The sequence below is a fragment of the Melanerpes formicivorus genome, unplaced genomic scaffold, assembly GCF_026170545.1.
Source record: "Melanerpes formicivorus ecotype bairdi unplaced genomic scaffold, bMelFor1.0.p_v2 SCAF_2, whole genome shotgun sequence".
NCBI lineage: Eukaryota > Metazoa > Chordata > Aves > Piciformes > Picidae > Melanerpes > Melanerpes formicivorus.
Genome location: NW_027142354.1, coordinates 8297800 through 8316392, shown reverse-complemented (window position 1 = coordinate 8316392; position 18593 = coordinate 8297800). Strand labels below are relative to the sequence as shown.

General features: G+C 43.0%; 1 protein-coding gene and 1 long non-coding RNA gene across 3 annotated transcripts in view; one reads left to right on the top strand and one right to left on the bottom strand.

The window, feature by feature from the left end:
* The window catches only part of SGK1 (serum/glucocorticoid regulated kinase 1), a 123679-nt gene that overhangs the window by 75522 nt on the left and 29564 nt on the right, over positions 1–18593 (top strand). For both annotated transcript variants that reach the window (XM_068149871.1, XM_068149861.1), the window contains exon 3: positions 16373–16448. In XM_068149871.1, the coding sequence (XP_068005972.1) occupies positions 16373–16448 (76 nt within the window). The remainder of the gene's footprint in view (positions 1–16372; positions 16449–18593) is intronic.
* LOC137446873 (uncharacterized) overlaps positions 1–18593 on the bottom strand; it is a 59328-nt gene that overhangs the window by 17582 nt on the left and 23153 nt on the right. The gene's annotated exons all lie outside the window — the stretch shown is intronic.

Sequence of the window (18593 nt, the reverse complement as noted above, 5' to 3'; positions counted from 1 at the left end):
ACCTTGACACGCATTGCTTAATACTTTCCATACTCCACAATTTTGTGAGGTCTCTGCGAGGAAGTAACTAGGCATTAATCCATGGAAGACATGGACACAGAGCAATCATAAAAGATTGCTATGCTCAGGTAGTTTCTCCTTCACAATGTGCCTTTTGTAGACACACCTTGAGCATGAAACTCAACTGCAAGCTGGCCATTTCCTGAGGTAGTTCCCTCCCACCCACTCCCAGTTTCAGTCCAGGGCTTTGCCCCTGCATTTGGAGGGGGCGTTTCACACCCAATTCCAAGGACACTCTACCAATAGATCTGGCGCCTCCTGGTCCTCCCAGGCTTGCCTGTGGTGACAATGTTAGCAATCTTTGGTCCCTTTGTCCCCTTACAGCTACAGGATTACTACTGCAGGCTTTCAATCAGTGGTTTTACCACATTAGCACAACTGATAGACCGTGCGGAACTTACCCACTTGCCCCAGTCTGTAACTGAAATAGCACAGGAAAAAGGCAATTTGGACACTTTCCAAGCCTCTTGCTGCAAAACTTAGGTTGTATCGGTGCCATCTATTCCATTAGCAGCCTGACTCTTCCTCACATTTCAAGCCAGAAATACTGAGTAGAAATAAGACCTATAGGAATATCTGTAGATATACATACAAGTCTGTACTGCATTCCATAATCAGCTGTCAGCAGATCTTTAGAAGATCTTTTCTACAGTTTTCTTTGCTAAGTTTTGAAAATGTTTAGGGAAAAAAAAAAAGTCAATGGCTTCATAAAACATTTCTCAATGTATTTTTTTTTCTTGAATGAAACTGCTGTATATACTTGACTTTGAATCTCCTATGTCTTGGCAGCAGCCTTGTGGTGAGGCTGCCGGTAACAAACTTCTTCAGTTCTGTCACAATCTCAAAATCAGTTTGGCTCCAGCTCCATCGTTGCCAACTTTGGGGAGCTTAGGATCATATTCTATCATTTTGCTAAGTATGCTCCTCCAGTTACTTTGGAGGAGAAATATGGGCTCTTCTTGGACCAAAGCCACAATTCATAAATCAATTAATCCTGCTGATGGCCTCAGTGGCCACGATGGAAGACTGGTTATGCTACATCTGTTTTTAAGTTTCATGGACAGCTGGAAAGAAGGCCACCTGCATGCTGGACGTATCTTTTGAAGGAATGGAAAAACTGAATCTCTGGCTCTCTAAGCACGACTGGGACCTTTCATCAGGGAGATACATAGCTATGAAAGGGCATGCAACCAACTAGCATTCCCATATCTGATTAGATTACTTTGAATGCAAGTGAATACTTATACTGTGAAAAAAGGAGCAAATGCTTTCCAGAGTTGCAATGACTGCTTACATTTAGTAGCATGCTAAATATTTTTTAACTTAGCAATTCCTCTTTGTCTTGGTGCTATGACTAGAAACAGTAAGTTGGAAGGCAAAGTATAAATGCATCCAAAAGACTCATTTGGTGCTTTTATGGCTGCAAATAAACAGTGAAATGTCCCTTGTTCTTAGAATAAACCTTTATTTTTAGAATAAACCAAACCAGGTTGGAAGAGACCCTGAAGATCATCGCGTCCAACCCATCAACCAATCCAACCCACCCAAACAGCTAACCCATGGCACCAAGCACCCCATCAAGTCTCCTCCTGAACACCTCCAATGACGGCGAATCCACCACCTCCCTGGGCAGCCCATTCCAATGGGCAATCACTCTCTCTGTATAGAACTTCTTCCTAACATCCAGCCTAAACCTCCCCTGGTGCAGCCTGAAACTGTGTCCTCTTGTTCTGGTACTGGCTGCCTGGGAGAAGAGAACAACCTCTGCCTGGCTACAACCTCCCTTCAGGTAGTTGTAGAGAGTGATAAGGTCACCCCTGAGTCTCCTCTTCTCCAGGCTAAGAAACCCCAGCTCCCTCAGCCTCTCCTCATAGGGCTTGTGTTCCAAGCCCCTCACCAACTTTGTTGCTCTTCTCTGGACTCGTTCCAGCAAGTCAACATCCTTCTAAAACTGAGGGGCCCAGAACTGGACACAGGACTCGAGGTGTGGCCTAACCAGTGCAGTCTACAGGGGCAGAATGACCTCCCTGCTCCTGCTGGCCACACTGTTCCTGATGCAGGCCAGGATGCCATTGGCCCTCTTGGCTGCCTGGGCACACTGCAGGCTCATGTTCAGCCTACCATCAACCAGTACCCCCAGGTCCCTCTCTGCCTGGCTGCTTTCCAGCCACTCTGCCCCCAACCTGTAGCACTGCATGGGGTTGTTGTGGCCAATGTGTAGAACCCGGCACTTGGATGTGCTAAATCTCATGCCGTTGGATTCTGCCCATCTGTCCAGCCTGTCGAGGTCCCTCTGCAGAGCCTCTCTACCCTCCAGCCTTCTTCCCTTACTCCTCAAGATTCAAAGCAAGAGAAAATCCACAACAGCAGAGGCAACGGACCAACAAATATGCTCAGTAGACATGCAAGTAGTTGTATATTAAACAGTACTAACCTTTATGCTGAACTTTTGGACACCATGAGCTAACCATTTTGTGCAAGACCAGGTCTTGTTAATAATCATACCATCAAACATCAAACTGTGAAATGTTTAGGAAAAAAAGCAAAGCCAGAGTGCAAGGACCACACAGGCCTTATTCATTCCTCACTTAAAGCCTACCTTGTGAGTAGAAACTGGAGCAAAGAAATTTGATTTGAATCTCCATCCAACATAGAAGTTGCTGCACGGTTTACCAATGTGAACATCAATCCAGATAAGAAATATGTTTGCATAGAATTTTACAACTCAAGTATCACAATTTATTTCTTGGGTAGAATGTAGTTTTAGACTTTATCTGCACCAATAATATCCCCAAGACATGTCTTAATGGCAACATGTATGTTTATAGTAATGTATGTGTGCATGAATGTACTGGAACCAGGGTGGCTGACAGCAAGAGTAGGGAGGGATAAAATGCCTTCACCAACACTGCCTAACCAGACCAACTCAGGAAAGTGCTGGAAAATGATCCCACTACTGCTAGCACTGGGTGAATCCACACTGAAGTCACTCAACTGATGTCACAATTGTTTTTGTGACTACATACTCCCATCATAAGAGGTTTTCTGGTACAGTGCTGAGAACACACCACCCCATCATGGTACCAGATTGAGCCAATGGTGGAGGGTATCTCCTTGACCAGCTCCAATGCAGTGGACATACATTGCATAGGGAGTTAATCTAACCTGCATAAATTGACCCAGTTACCTTTAGCTCCTGTCATGAGAGCCAGAAGAAACCCACTGATAAGCCCTAATCACACCCCTGATGTAACCATAGTCTATTTGTTCAAGTTATTTCAGTTTCTGTTCCGGTTTCTAAATGGCAAACAATCAGTGCCCTCATTATCAGGCCAGTATCACTCTGTTTCTTCCACCTCTTGTAAAACAAGGGTGTAGAACAGCATGGGCTTGTAACAGTTGTATACAATTCCATTTCAAGTATTGCACACACAAGCCAGACAGTGATGGTATTATGTAGACATCCATTTACATCCCCCATAAAGCTCAACTGTAGCTGAAGCTTTGCTTCATTTCTTCCTGTGAAAACACATGCAGCTAATGTTGTAACCTTAAATGAACCTAACTAAAAAAGGACACAATTTGTTGTTTTCTTTCCCCCACAGATGTTTGTAACAGAGGTCAGGCAGTTAAAATGTCAATTGATTTTTCACATTCTCTGTGAATGAAACTATTGCTTGCACCAGCTAGAATGTGTCCTTTCATTTTTCTTTTCTCCAAGCAGTGAACCCCAAAGATGGAGCGAGATTTTCCATTGCCTTAAACAGAGAACAGGATCCATTCCTCACTATGTCATTGAGCTGTCAGAAATTAATGGAAATGTGATCTAAATTTAGCACAGTCACTCTCCAAAAACGTTTTGCTTCTAATCAGCCTCATTTCCTTTTTATTTTCAGGTCAAATGATTCCTTAGCAGGGAAAGTGAAAGGGAGAACAATCAGGTGTTAAGGAAAAAAAATCCAATCCACGTACAGCATGTTAATTCATGCCTAATAGACTACATTTTCTTATAAAAATATGTCCTTGGCTTTACTAACATGACACTGAACTGCAATATTATGAAAGTATCAACATTTCAAAGTTAGCAGGAGATCAAAGCTATCCATGTAGCAAGCATTGTTTGGCTTTCTCAGGGTATTTACAGCTCATGCAATGTAAATCTAAGTCTCAATGCAGCAGGATAGTTGATGGGTGCACTGTGTGCTTGCTGTTGGTGGGCCAAAGTACTTGTCTGCTCCTCCATTGTCCTCACCTTCTGTTCTTCAGTCAAGCATATGCATACATGGTATGTATGGTGAGGGGTTTGGAACACAAGCCCTATGAGGAGAGTCTGAGGGACTGAGGGAGCTGGGGTTGCTTAGCCTGGAGAGGAGGAGGCTCAGGGCAGACCTTATTGCTGTCTGCAACTACCTTAAGGGAGGTTGTAGACAGGCAGAGGTTGCTCTCTTTTCCCAGGCAACCAGCACCAGAACAAGAGGACACAGTCTCAAGCTGCACCAGGGGAGGCTTAGGCTGGAGGTTAGGAAGAAGTTCTACACAGAGGGAGTGATTGCCCATTGGAATGGGCTGCCCGAGGAGGTGGTGGAGTCACCACCACTGGAGGTGTTTAGGAGGAGACTTGATGGAGTGCTTGGTTGCATGGTTTAGTTGATTAGGTGATGTTGGATGGTAGGTTGGACGCAATGATTTTGAAGGTCTCTTCCAGTCTGGTCTGGTTCGGTTCTATTCTATTCTATTCTATTCTATTCTATTCTATTCTATTCTATTCTATTCTATTCTATTCTATTCTATTCTATTCTATTCTATTCTACATTTGTGTTTCAGAGAAGAGTAAAGGAGATGCTGCCCAGCATCTTTGTACACAGGGATCAAGGTGTCTGTAGAGTGCTTCCCACCACCGCTATTATGGATATTGCACAGGGCTAAGGACTGTAAAAGGGATTAGGCTAGGGTGGCATTTGAGGCTGAACTGGAAACATGGCCATAATCAGTCCAAAGAAGACCTATAAAGATCACAGCATGACCCAGATAACTTGCTTCTGTTTCTCTCAACGGCTGTAAATCGCAACTGGCTCTGTGTGGGCCCTTGCACAACTGGAACCGTTACCCTTCACTTCCATTTACCAAGCTCCAGAGACCTGGAGCTGTACTACAACAGAAGTAATCACTCAGAAACAAATTTAACCCTGCTCCTGTGTAATTTAGCCATGTTTCTGAGTGAGCCCCATACACACAAAGTTTTGTGGGCTTGCTACTTCCTGTTGGTGAGATTTGAGATCTACTGCCTCTCTGTTTCTTTGTATTTGAATACCTGGCAGAACCACAAGCCTTGAAAAAAAGATCCCCAAGTGCTTGATGAGCATCAAAAACATATGCTGAAAAAAGGCTTCTCCATTGGTTTAAAGCCTACCATATGTGTAAACTGATTGCCACACTTATGTAAGAATGTATTATAGGGTATCACTTCATCATGAGAATTAATTGGGGGATTTGGAACTAGAGTCTATTTCAGATTCTTTGAACTAAGATTTAAGTTTGAACAAGTCTTCAAACTCTTTGTTATTTGGATTTTCCCTCTGTAAAATGGAGATAATAATTAGCTAATTAATCCTTAGGCTTGCTACATCAAAATGCCACATATTACCACTTTTCTCTGGCTTGAAGAAGGCTTCATCACTGCTTGAGCAGTCACTGGTTTTATTTCTTACTATATACAGAAAACCAGAGAACAATACTATAATATTGCAATGAGCTTTCCATACCACTGCCTGGGCCAGAATGAGGATATATTCTAGAGAGTCAATAAACTTCCTACACAGTAAATGCACTTAGTATCAGAAGCAAAATCCAGTAGCATCTTCTCCCTGGCAGTATGTGCTATGTGACTGAGCAGCCAGAGAACAACTGTCGCCGTAGGTAGGTGTTTGTTGCTGAGCCATCTCCCTTGCTCATCCATGGGAAAATGCCCCTTGCTCAGGCCAGCAGCAGTTCGAACCAAGCCGGGAGCACACAAGGGTCACTGATTATTTCTGAGCCTTTAACACTCCAGGGCAAAGAACTAGCGTAGGCAAAGTGAGAACTGACCCTAACCTTTGCCCAAATCTTACACCAAACCTGGAGTCAATTGAGTTAACATTAATTTCCCTGCATTCGCTGTTGGCGGGTGAGAGCAGGCTAATGTCCAGTTGGGTGATTCTGATTAGAGCAAGCAAGGAACAAAAAGTCCAGTCTCATGACACTTTTCTAGAAAAAAAGGGAAGTGGCTTGTGAGCCTTGGAAGACATCCACAGCTCCAAGGACATTGTCAAAACCTGGAAGCTCTGTCCCCTCTGATCAACTTCTCTTGTTCACTGCAAGTGTTTTCTCAGGTCTGCAGACAGTTACTCTTTTCTTTTTTTCAATTCATAATGCTACTTGAGAGAGTTAAACTCCCCACTTAAAAATATTTCAGGCATAGTTTATCACTTGTGTTATAGGATATAGGGGGAATGGAGTGAAGCTGGAGGTGGGGAGATTCAGACTGGACATGAGGAAGTAGTTCTTCACCGTGAGAGTGGTGAAGCCCGGGAATGGGTTGTCCAGGGAGGTGGTCGAGGCCCCGTCCCTGGAGGTGTTTAAGACCAGGCTGGATGAGGCTCTGGCCAGGCTGCTCTAGTGTGGGGTGTCCCTGCCCATGGCAGGGGGGTTGGAACTAGCTGATCCTTGTGGTCCCTTCCAACCCTGTCTGATTCTATGATTCTGTGATATGATGCATTATGTTTTTTTCTGACAGTTAAATTGCAATCTTTAGAATGATAAAATCTACATAAAAAGAAAAATGGCAATAAATCCTATTTCTGACAGTCTAGACCTGAGCTCTGGTTTCCTAACAGTTTTTCTGGGGGGTTGGGTTTTGGGTTTGGTTGTTGGTTTGTTTTCTTTTGTTTTGGTGGGGGTTTGTTTGTTTGTTTATTTTGTTGGTGTTGATTATTTTGGAAAACACATCTAATGTTAACTATAGGATTTTTTCTTTCTGAGCTTGAATCAGCCTGATGTAGGTATGTGTTAATGTGAAGCCACTGCAAGGGCTTGAATTTATAGCTCTGTCTGCTACTTTGTAGGGACTGTGTGTGTTTTTTCTTTCCTCCACCAAATGCAAGATCGTTTAACCCTCAGCGAGAGGGCTATGATGACTTCATAAAAAATGAGCTTGAGAGGCAACTTGACCATGGCCTGCAAATATCTCCCTGATGGAACAGCTACTTGTAACACAAAGCTCTTCAAAGGAAAAAACATAAAAGAATCCTGTGACTGGAAGATCAAGCAAAGATCAAAACTCTTGAACAAATAACTCATAGAAGGAAGGGTTGATTTTCCATCACTGGAAATTCTGAACTCAGAACCAGAGGAGAAATTTTGCCAGTGGTGAGGGGGATCAGGTAGCAATAAACCTGGCAAGCTACTGTAGCCATATGATGCAGAATATCAGAGATGATCACTGTACTGGCTACTTCTGACTGTCCATTCATTGTGACTGTAATTCTGAATTCAACACATGCACCTGAATTTCCTCTTCATTCAGCATGGTTTGGCCTACAGATTCATATTTAGCCCCATGGAGCAAAAGAGAGATGAACCTGAATCCTAACTCAAACTTTTTCAAAATCTGAGGTAAGAAGCCTCAAACCTAATATTTTGTCTTTAATGACAAAATAGGAAGAAGTTCTATACAGAAAGAGTGATTGCCCATTGGAATGGGCTGCCCAAGAAGGTGGTGGAGTCACCATCATTAGAGGTGTTCCAGAAGGAGACTTGATGGGGTGCTTGGTGCCATGGGTTAGCTGTTTGGGTGGGTTGGATTGGTTGATGGGTTGGACGCGATGGTCTTGAAGGTCTCTTCCAACCTGGTTTGGTTTATTCTAAAAATAAAGGTTATTCTAAATGAAACCTGCAACCTGATCTAGGTGTCCCTGCATTAGCAGAGGGGTTGTACTACATGATCTCCAGAGATGCCTTCCAACCCCTGCCTTTCTGTGATTCTATGAATTTTTAAATGAAGAATTTACTGGAGAAAAATGTGATACCTTTTTTTTTTGATGATTAATTGCTATTTAATGCTTTCTTATTCCCACCACTTGATTGTAACAAAAGCTGTTGGCTGTTTCATAATGAGCAATCCAAAAGGCCTTTGCTGCACAAATAACATTCATCGACATTGGCTGGTCTGGTGCAGTTCTATTGTAGATAAAGTGAAGGAGAAATTTCGTGTAAGCATAGGGAAGAAAAGTGCTGGTTTTCACTGCTTCTCCCCCCGTGATTTTGCTTACTCAAGAGGAAGGACTCTTTCAGTAATGGAAAGGTTTGCAGTTTCATTGTCCCTGGGTGCACATCTTTCTTTCGAGCCACAACAGGGCCCTTCAATATGTTACATTAGCCAGTTCCATTCAAACAGATCTGTTTCCCAACATCATTAAATACAGATCTGGTTTGCACTGTTGAAAGCAATGAATCACAAAAGCTGTTATTCACAAAGTGTTGTTCAGTTATGCCCCTTCAGGTTAGGATACAGTCCACTTGGCTCAAAAACACATGGAAAACACAGTCTACCCAATCTGCAGGTAGAGGCACTTTCTGTCAGCAGGCAATGGTCAAGGAAGCTCTGGAAGAGTGCTATGTTTTTGCAGATTAAATAGGACCTGCTCAAAAATAACTTGGACCTGTACTGACCAGCTGCAAATTTCACAGAATCTTATGCAGTTAGTAGCTCTCCTGTTAGATGTTTTTAAGGCCAGGCTGGATGTGGTTCTGGGCAACCTGATCTAGTGGAGGGTGTCCCTGCCCATGGCAGGGGGGTTAGAACTAGACGATCCTTAGGGGTCCCCTTCCAACCCTGACAATTCTGTGATCCAAAGCCAGCCTTCTGTGCACTGTTTTAATTGAGTATTTAGGACAGCAATAATACCTCAATCTCCCCTCATAATCTTAGCAGAACAAAAAATTATGAGAAAGATTAAGGTCTACCACAAACTGACAATTGCCAAGGCAAAGAATAGAATAAACCGGGTTGGAAGAGACATTCAAGATCGAGTCCAACCCACCTAAACAACTAACCCATGGCACCAAGCACTCCATCAAGTCTCCTCTGGAACACCTCCAATGATGGTGACTCCACCGCCTCCCCAGGCAGTCCATTCCAATGGGCAATCACTCTCTCTGTATAGAACTTCTTCCTAACATCCAGCCTAAACCTCCCCTGGCAGAGCCTGAGACTGTGTCCTCTTGTTCTGGTGCTGGCTACCTGGGAGAAGAGACCAACATCCGCCTGCCTACAACTTCCCTTCAGGTAGTTGTAGAGAGCAATAAGGTCACCCCTGAGTCTCCTCTTCTCCAGGCTAAGAAACCCCAGCTCCCTCAGCCTCTCCTCGTAGGGCTTGTGTTCCAAACCCCTCACCAACTTCGTTGCCCTTCTCTGGACTTGTTCCAGCAAGTCAACATCCTTCCTAAACTGATGGGCCCAGAACTGGACACAGTACTCGAGGTGTGGCCATAATATTTATTTATTGACAATTAAATCTGAAGGCTAAAAAACAGATTTATTTTATGAATGGTGGAATTTTTTATTCCAAATAACAAGCACCTACGCCAAAATATTTTTTGTATTATAGCAAAAATCTGTTAGAAAATTGTTTTAACAAATCAGTAATACAGTTGAAGTACATTATTCTTTTAATTATTGGTGCTTCTCCTTGGAAGAGAATCCTTCAGATCCCACTGGGCTATCTGTATTGTGGCTGTTCTGGAGAGGAAAAAAAAATATTTTGCAAAGCTAGTGTGGTGGGTTGAAGTTTCCCTCAACATTAACTCAGCCAGACTAACACAGAAGCAAATGAAAGCTGTATTTACAAGCAAAAACTACACTCTACAATGGAAAGCAACGAACATATGCAAAATATACAGTATTTACAATGTTATACAGATATTTACAATTAGCAAAAAAACAACATAGAAACCCCCCTGGTCCTCAAAAGAGACCAGGGAAGCTGCCCTCCCCCCCACCCATCCTGCCCCAGAATCTCCCTCCCCCCTGTACCAGAGGAAAAGAGGAATTAAGAGAAAGGAGTCTCAGTTCTTATTTGAAGGTCAGCCAGAAGCGTTGTTATCTCCTGGGCAAAGCAGAACAGCCAAAAAGAGAAAAGAAAAAGAATGGGAATGGAAGTGAAATGTGGAGAGTTGCTCTTATCCCAGACACTTTGTCCAATGAATTTGTTTAGAATAATGTTTTGTTCTCCTTTTTACACCCAATTGTGATTTATTTATATTTTCGTACTTTGCTGCTGGAAATCTGCAGCTAAGTTTTAAAGGACAGCCTAAAACTGCCACAGCTAGGAAACCCTTTTCTCTGAGAGATAAAAAAAGCCACCTCCTGCTTACACTGCTCTAGCCCAGACTTCTTCCCTTCACTAAGGAAGCATAGAGGTGCATGCAGTCTTATCTCTGGGCTTTGAAAAAGTACACCTCCCCTAAAAGGAGGATCAGTCTGTCTGCAAAGTAGTGGAGCATAAGAGAAGATGAAGGTGAGTGGAGGAAATGAGATTAAAATTACTAACCAAAAGAAGTGGAAAAAAAAAATGAATGTTCTTTTCACCTACAGAACAGCACAAGGGCCAGTGGGGCTTATGATTTGAGTCATCCTGGCTGCAAATCCCTTAAAAAAAAAATTATGATCTCTACTAAGACACAAGGAAATGCCTGTCCTACAAAGCCTATAGTTTCTGACTCTTACAGTGCAAACATGGGACTTTGAATCCTTCTGAGGCCCAGAAGAGAGCAAAAATGAGCACAAGTATCTGGAATAGCATATGTTCTTGTGCCAGCAGCTATGGGATCTTGCAGTCCATCGCACCTAGAGCCTCCTTCAGAGATGCTGTATAAGGATGAAGATTGCTGCGTGGAGAAACAGCATTGCAGCACGGGGCCTTCTCTCAACTTTGCAGCCTAGTTAGTCTTTCAAGCTGACTCCATCACAGCATAAACAAATCCACTGCCACAGTGTTTTTGTATAAACCTGCATCACTGTTTCTTCCACCCACATGCACATCTTGGAGTCCACATTATTTAAGGCTCTATCTACATAAGTGTATGATTAGTCTTTCACAGACAGCCTGGGAGGACTTGCCCTTGAGAAGCTACAATAGTCATGACCTAGTCTAGGCAACTTCAGATTTCAGATCCCCCTTGGTTTCCTGCTTTGAACATCAGCACAAGGCAGTTCAATCTACTTTCATTTCAGAAACTGCAGATGACTGTGGTTACTGTAAGTGGTGACAGCCCTTCCTGGATACTAGACATGGCAGTAGTCCTTTGGCAGCTGTTTAGGATCATTGACTTGATAACACCACTGAGACTTCAGCATTGCTGAAACGTGGACAGATCCCATTTATTTCAATGGATAAGTGGCTTTAAAGCTCTATTATAGACATTTTAGCATCAACAACTCTAACAGTCTTTTCACTTTAGGTCAGCATTTCACAAACACAATACACAGAGCTGATGTATGCTCAGCCATGTTACACCCTGATAGTGTCTTCACTGGAAGACACTCTCCAGGAATGAAGCTGTAAATTTGAATGTTAAGTGTCATAAAGAATTCAATGACTATGTGGATAATTTAGAACTTCAAGTTAAATTAGGATAATCATTGTCCCCAGTAGCAAAAATATGCTGGATCCCAAGGCTGTGTCTTGCTGAATAAGACAGAACTTCTACAGGACTCCACAAAACAGCAGAGAAAGCAGATAACTTTAATAAATGAGTACCATTTGGTATCTGTGAGCAATATCTTTTCTTTTTAATACAAAGCGGCTGTGGCATTTAGTCTAGCTAATGTATTCTGCTTCCACTGTTGGTATTGATGTCCTTTCAACTGAACAGAATATGCAGCCATTAATGAGCTCTTTCTGTTAAGATGTTCAGCAATGAAGCAATTAACAATGTTGATGTGTAAATTAGGCTTCAGAGTTGAAATTGCCTTTGAGATGAATGAGGCAGATCACATTTCTTTGGCTCCTGGTTCAGCAGAGCAGTGGAGGAGGGCTAAGTGATAAACATTGCAGTAGTCCCATTGAAAGCACGTGAATTAAGAGTCTTAGGTCATTTCTGGACCAGAAGTGTTATCTACCTTACTAATGTTGTTATTCAAAGAATAATAGGTTATCTTGACTCTGACTTCTTTCTCCATTTTTGGTGGTTGTTCCCCACATGGCACCTTGCTGTGTGCTCTGGATGAATGGGGAGTCCACATTACTGCAATGGAGAAACAAATTCCTTAGGTCCTAGCTCCTCTGGGACTCCCATGATGACATGGAGGCACATATATGAATGCCTGGATGCCCTCAACCAACCCCATGCTAGGTGTCACGAGGAAGATGAGCTTTTCCAGAGTATCTCATCAAATACTTACATTTCAACAGTCTTTCCCATTCTTCAGCCTACACCAACCTTTGCAAGAACAGGCAGACCATCTATTTACGCTGTCACTTTCCCACTCTTTCTGTTAAGGGCAGCCCCTAGGCTGAGGGCATACAAAGATGTGTTGCAGCTGAAGGAAATACTGTCCCCAGATCAAAAGGAGTAGAGAAGGAAATCACGTAGCTGCTACTTTGTTAAGTATTTATATAGGCTGATATATTTTTGCTGCTTTTAATGAAAGACAAAGCAGTATTAACATCACATTTGTACAAAATACATAAAGCACTGAATTTTAGTGGAAAATAAATAAATAAATCAGTATTTCACAGTATCACCAAGGTTGAAAGATACCTCAAAGATCATCACGTCCAGCCTGTCACCACAGACCTCATGACTAGACCATGACACCAACTGCCACATCCAATCCCCTCTTGAATACATCCAGGGATGGTGACTCCACCACCTCCCTGGGCAGCACATTCCAATGACGAATGACTCTCAGTGAAGAACTTCCTCCTCACCTCGAGCCTAAACTTCCCCTGGCACAGCTTGAGACTGTGTCCTCTTGTTCTGGTGCTGGTTGCCTGGGAGAAGAGACCAGCTCCCTCCTGGCTACAACCACCCTTCAGGTCAAGTGAAGTGTTGCTTGCACTGACATATGAACTTCTGGTTTCTACTTTCTTTTATCATCTCGCGACAGCATTGAGATCAGAGGAACTCCCAAACACAGTTTATAGCCTTTAAACTCTGCTTCATAGATACAACCTCTAATATGGCTCATCTCCTGTAAATCAAAGTCTGTACTTCTCCACAACTGACTCCCAGGGCAAGGCTTAGTGGGAGCAGTCCCACTCACCAGGGCATCTGGCCTTTTGGAGTCACACTATTAGAGTACAAGAAATGAGGGAAAAGAGAAGCTGAGCTTTACAGGATGAAAGAACGCACTCTTTTCTACATCGAGTCACAATTGTATGGATAGTGTTTAAAAAATATTTGACCTGCTGAGGTTTTTATCTGCTGTGGCTTAAGTGTACTCTGCTACCACAAAGCCTTGGCCACTAGCATTAAGCAATTTGTCTCCTTCCCCCTCACTGAACTTTAGGCTTGAGCAAGTCAGCTAGGAAACAGACTTAATCCAGCATTTCACAAACACCACGATAAGCATACTCACTGTCACAAACAAAAGTAGAACTTCTTCAGAGCAACTATTACAAAGAGGGAAAACACCTTAAAAACTAAACCCAACTGCAGAACACTTTTTATTTTGTAGATGTAGGGGCCTTATAGTTTTTCTTACATGTTAAAGCACAAGAATCAACACCACGTGAAATTCCCATTATCAGAGAATTAATTATTCTGCTGAACTGGTAACATGTGAAAATAACCCAGGAAAATATACAAAAGAAACTTACTGCATACAATAACAAGTGGGAAGTCCCTAAGGATGCCTCACTTTTTGGAGAGCCTCAACTGAACTGGCAGCACAGACATAGAGATGGAAGGCATGATTAAAATGCCACTGTAAACAGATAATTGTGAAGCAGTTTAAAGGAGTAAAAAGGCAGAGGACCAAAACCATTGGAACGGGTGTCTGTGTTAGCAATATCACAGACAGAGTGGGAATATGTAGTGCTAGAAGAGCTCCAGAAGCTACTTCAAAGTAGATTTCCTAGCTGTTTGTTGATTTCTGTCACTGGTATTCTGTTTCACACATTTAATGCTTTTACCTTTCCATCACTGCTATGAGATGCAGGAGTGTTACCAGTCGTGGTTCAGCAGACTGGCACACTCTGGAGCACAACAAGGTTGTTGCCAGCCCTGCAAGTTGCTGACATTGACCTGGGATGAGACAAAATAAGGTGACACTGCTGTGGTGTCAGCTCAGTCCTGGGCTTCCTCTGCAAATACTTATGTGTGCTTTCACCCTCACCCAGTACTACTCTTGATTGATCAAGACACTGGTGTTTCAGCCCCCTCAATAAAAGCCTCCGCTGCTCTTACTTGCAAGACACTGCATGTGCATAAGGTGAGGAAAGAACATTCATGTAATCCACCTGGGAATCATTACTTCCAGTAACAGTGGCCTCCCTCCTGCTCTGTTCCTGTCTAGTACTTGTTTGGCATAATGTTTTCCCTTTGGACTTTGCTGCATGTGACCCCTTTGTACAACTTGCTAGACCTTTACCTTTGCAGAACTTTGACTGCAGTGCCGCTTGTTTCACGACAGAATGGCTGAGAGGTTTCCCTTTTTACTGGATTCCATTAAGGAACAGAGTTCAGGGTTTGCAGCTTTCAGCATTTTACTGCTTGTGGACATTGTAGATGTACTTCTGTTGCTGACACTGTGGCTCTGCCATATATTGTTTTGTACACAAAGATATGCTTTTCTGTAGGGACACACCATGCCTAGTGTGTGCTGCTTCTTACATGTTTTTCTCTGGTGTTTTCTGAGCTTCTATTCTGGACATAATCAGAGCTCTGCCTGCATCAAACTAAGTAATTCCTCTTCTTCCCCCCCTCATCCCACACTCTACTTTCTAATCCCATGCTACTTCTTTCCTGCAGACCCCCTGACTCTTTAATCACAGAGATTTGCAGTAGCAAGGAACAGTGGCTGTCCTGAGCACCTACTTCTTGTTATTAGTCATGCACTTAATCTCCTGAATAAACACAGTCAGAAATATACTATCGGGAAAGTGAGACAACTTCTCAACGTTTTGCAACTTTGTGCATCCTCCAGGCAGCTTCACCCTCCTGTTTGGAGTGTGCATAACAATGGGTGAAGTTGCCATTTAAGTTGGGAATCTTTTGAGTGAAAACATTTCTTAAACTGAAAGTACAAAGAACATCAGGTGAAAACTCTGCATGAGTGACTCATACTGACAAACTCTTTGACGCCTCAGGGCTGAAGATTTTGAAAACAATGCATTTGTATGAAGAAGCACCTAAGTTTTGAGGTTAGAAAAGTTCTAATGTCTTTGAGCACCAGAACTTTTAACCGAAAGCCTCTGTGGTGATTCTACTTAGAATTCTTTACCTTATTCTTTGGCAGCACTTATTTGCTGTTTGACTGCTGCTTCCCATCCTGATGCTGGATGCAGCATTTAAATGGGATGGAGATCCTGGGAAGCACTTTGAAATAGACAACATTAGTAAATGTGTAATCCTAGTGACTGACTTCATCTTTGCACTCAGTTTGTCCCCCAGAAGTAGCAATACTAAGGTAAACAGCTGGTACCCTTGTGAAAGTGGTACCAGAGTACAGTCACACTCCTAGTTCTCACAGATTCATGTACAGCTCTGAACTAAGTCTCTTGTGTAAGAGAGGCCCAGCAGACAGATGTACTGTAATAGCATAGATGAGTTGTTAATCAGGGAGGGGAACAGGGGTCTGTAACTCCCCCACTGGCAATTCCCAAGGGTACATGGAAGGATTACATCCAAATTCCATCCCCACTAAGGATGCCCCCACCCTGTGTGAAAAAGTGGACAAAGTGGCTCACCACAGCAATATCCATACCAGAAGACTGTCCTGCTGGGACCCTACCTTTCCCTTCCCCTACCTCAGCAGGTAAAGGCAGGAGAACAGGCCTAACCATCTGGTCCAGGGGTGTAAAAGTCACAGATATTTTGAATGGAAAAATGCAATTCAAAGTACAATGAAGCACAGACCCCTTTTCTTGCAGTACCTGTATAATAAAGGGCAAACTTATGAGGTGCCAAACAGATGGAGAACAGTCTTGCACTGCCGCCTGACATATTTTCCATGCAAAGAAAATGGATAATTTCAGTCTTAGGTGTTGTGAGCAATAGCCTCGAACAATAGGAAGCTCTCGTGACCTGATGTGTTCCTTGTGTTTTTCAGGTGAAGGAGCCCCACAGCAAAGGAGACTCGCTGCTGAAGGCTGAGCCCAGGCCCCTCTGGGGTGGTGAAGAGGCAGGTAAGGACAGGGTGCAGCAAGGCGGGCAGTGGGGCTGGGGCAGCACAGGGGTTGAGTGGGCAGAGCTCTCCACTTCCGATGAGCCTTTATTCAGCAAGGAAGTGCTTTGTCCTCAAGTCAAGCTTAAGTGAAGGATGCTTTTCATGTCAAAACGACGTTGACTCTCACCCACTCAGTTGCTGGACAACAACAATAGCAGCAACAACAACTCACTTGCATGCAGGACAGCCGCAGTGCACAATGTGTTGCACAAAGGCTCCTAAGGAATTATACCACGGCATAATGAGAAGAAACAAATCTATTATAGCAGATCTCTTTAATAAGCTGTCAGCCACATTTTGGCGTTGATCTGCTTTGTGAGCAGAGCTCTTCTTAACTACCAGCAAGAGTCCTGTGAATATGTTCAAGAGCGAAAGTGGCACTTGGTGACCCCTGATCTGTACACAGGGGACCAAGCATGGGAGCACTATGCACACAAACAATCTCATTAGTTTTATCACAGACAGCACAGACTGAGTGAACGGAATAGGTCAAGCTCACACACATTCTTCTTACTCTGTTGCCTTTCTCTCTTGGGGTTTTGCTTTTTTTTTTGGGGGGGGGGGATTGGAAGGTGTATGTTTTGTGCTCTGCCTTCTCTTTGTTTTGTTAAAAGCTTAAACCTTGTTTACAAATGAAAAGCGTATGGGATTAATCTAGACTTTTGGTGCTGTGGTTGGATGACATGTCAGAACTGCATTTCAGCCAAGAAAAAGACGTCCCCAAAATGTGGCTACACAGTGCAAATTTCCCAGTAAACATAAACTGCTCCTAGCATGATAAGTACCTGTCAGATCCTGAAGCAGATTTCACTTTAAAGGTTTAGGGAATTTCTTCCTGGTATCTTTGCCATTTTTGCAGCTGTCTCCATGGGAAATATCCTAGAAGCCTCTGTCCCTATTAGGAGGAAATCTTCCACTTCCTCACTTTGATTTTGAATGCTTAACACTCCTGGTTAATTCCCCTGACCTATAACCAGTTTTGGCTTCTATGCCTAGAGATTAAATGCTGATCTAGATGATAAACTTTAATGAAACAAGTTTAGAAATACATTTAATTACCCAAACACTCTCACTCCTTCCTGAGATCTGTCTGTAGCCTGTCAGGTTACCCTGACTCCTAAGCAACATTTGCTATAGCCATGACACTTTTTTTCCCTACAATATGGGAGTCCACACAGGGTACCTGCACTGGTTTGAACAACCTGAGCTGTGTTCTCTTCTGCCTGAATTGCAACAGGCCAGCAATCTGCTTTATCCCTCTGCCAGCTTCACATGCAGTGTAAGGGCTTTCAATGTCCCTCCTACTCGCTCCTGCCCTTCCTTCACTAACAGAAGTGATTGTCCTCTCATCTTTCTAGACCTGGCTACACATGGAAAACATATCTGGAAAACGATACAGTTAAAAAAACAGTATTCATAGACTGGTTTGTGTCAGAAGGAACCTTGAAAGGTATTTAGGAGCCATTTCTTGGCAGTGATCACGGGATGGGGTGCTGTTCTTTTTCTTATCTAGGTTGATTAGGTGTCTGGACTAGTTTCAGTTAAAGCAGAAAAAGTTTTCATGGTTTAATAATCCAGGATTTAGTCCCAGGGTAGTTGAAGTTTAATGGCTCGTCTGCCATGACACAATAGACTTTAAAGTCTTCCTCAGTATGAGATTGCAGCAATTAGCAGAGCAGGGACACTTAGGATAACATCTTGAATCACCTTTGATTTTCAAATGTTTTCCAGCGGGACTATCTAAGAAGCATTAAAAAAACTTCTTCACCACCTCAGTTAATTGAGCTTCTTTAAAATCCAATTGCTTTCCCATAACAAATTTGGTAGTCAGTTCTTAGGCATGTGTAAAAAACATCGTTAGAAGGCCAAAGCAGGGTTTCTTTCCATGTTTCTACAACAGCAATCAAAGGTAATCTTGTTTGGCACCTGCATAATCCCCTCAACCAGGACAAAAGTAGTAGGCTTGCATTCTAGTTACATACTGGCTTTTGATACTGCTTTGAAGTGAAAGCTTGAACTCTTGGGTTGTTTTGGGATGCAGAGTGAGCCTTATGATTGTGTTGTGCTTGCATGACAAAATTGGGTGCCCTTGGGAACGACTGCA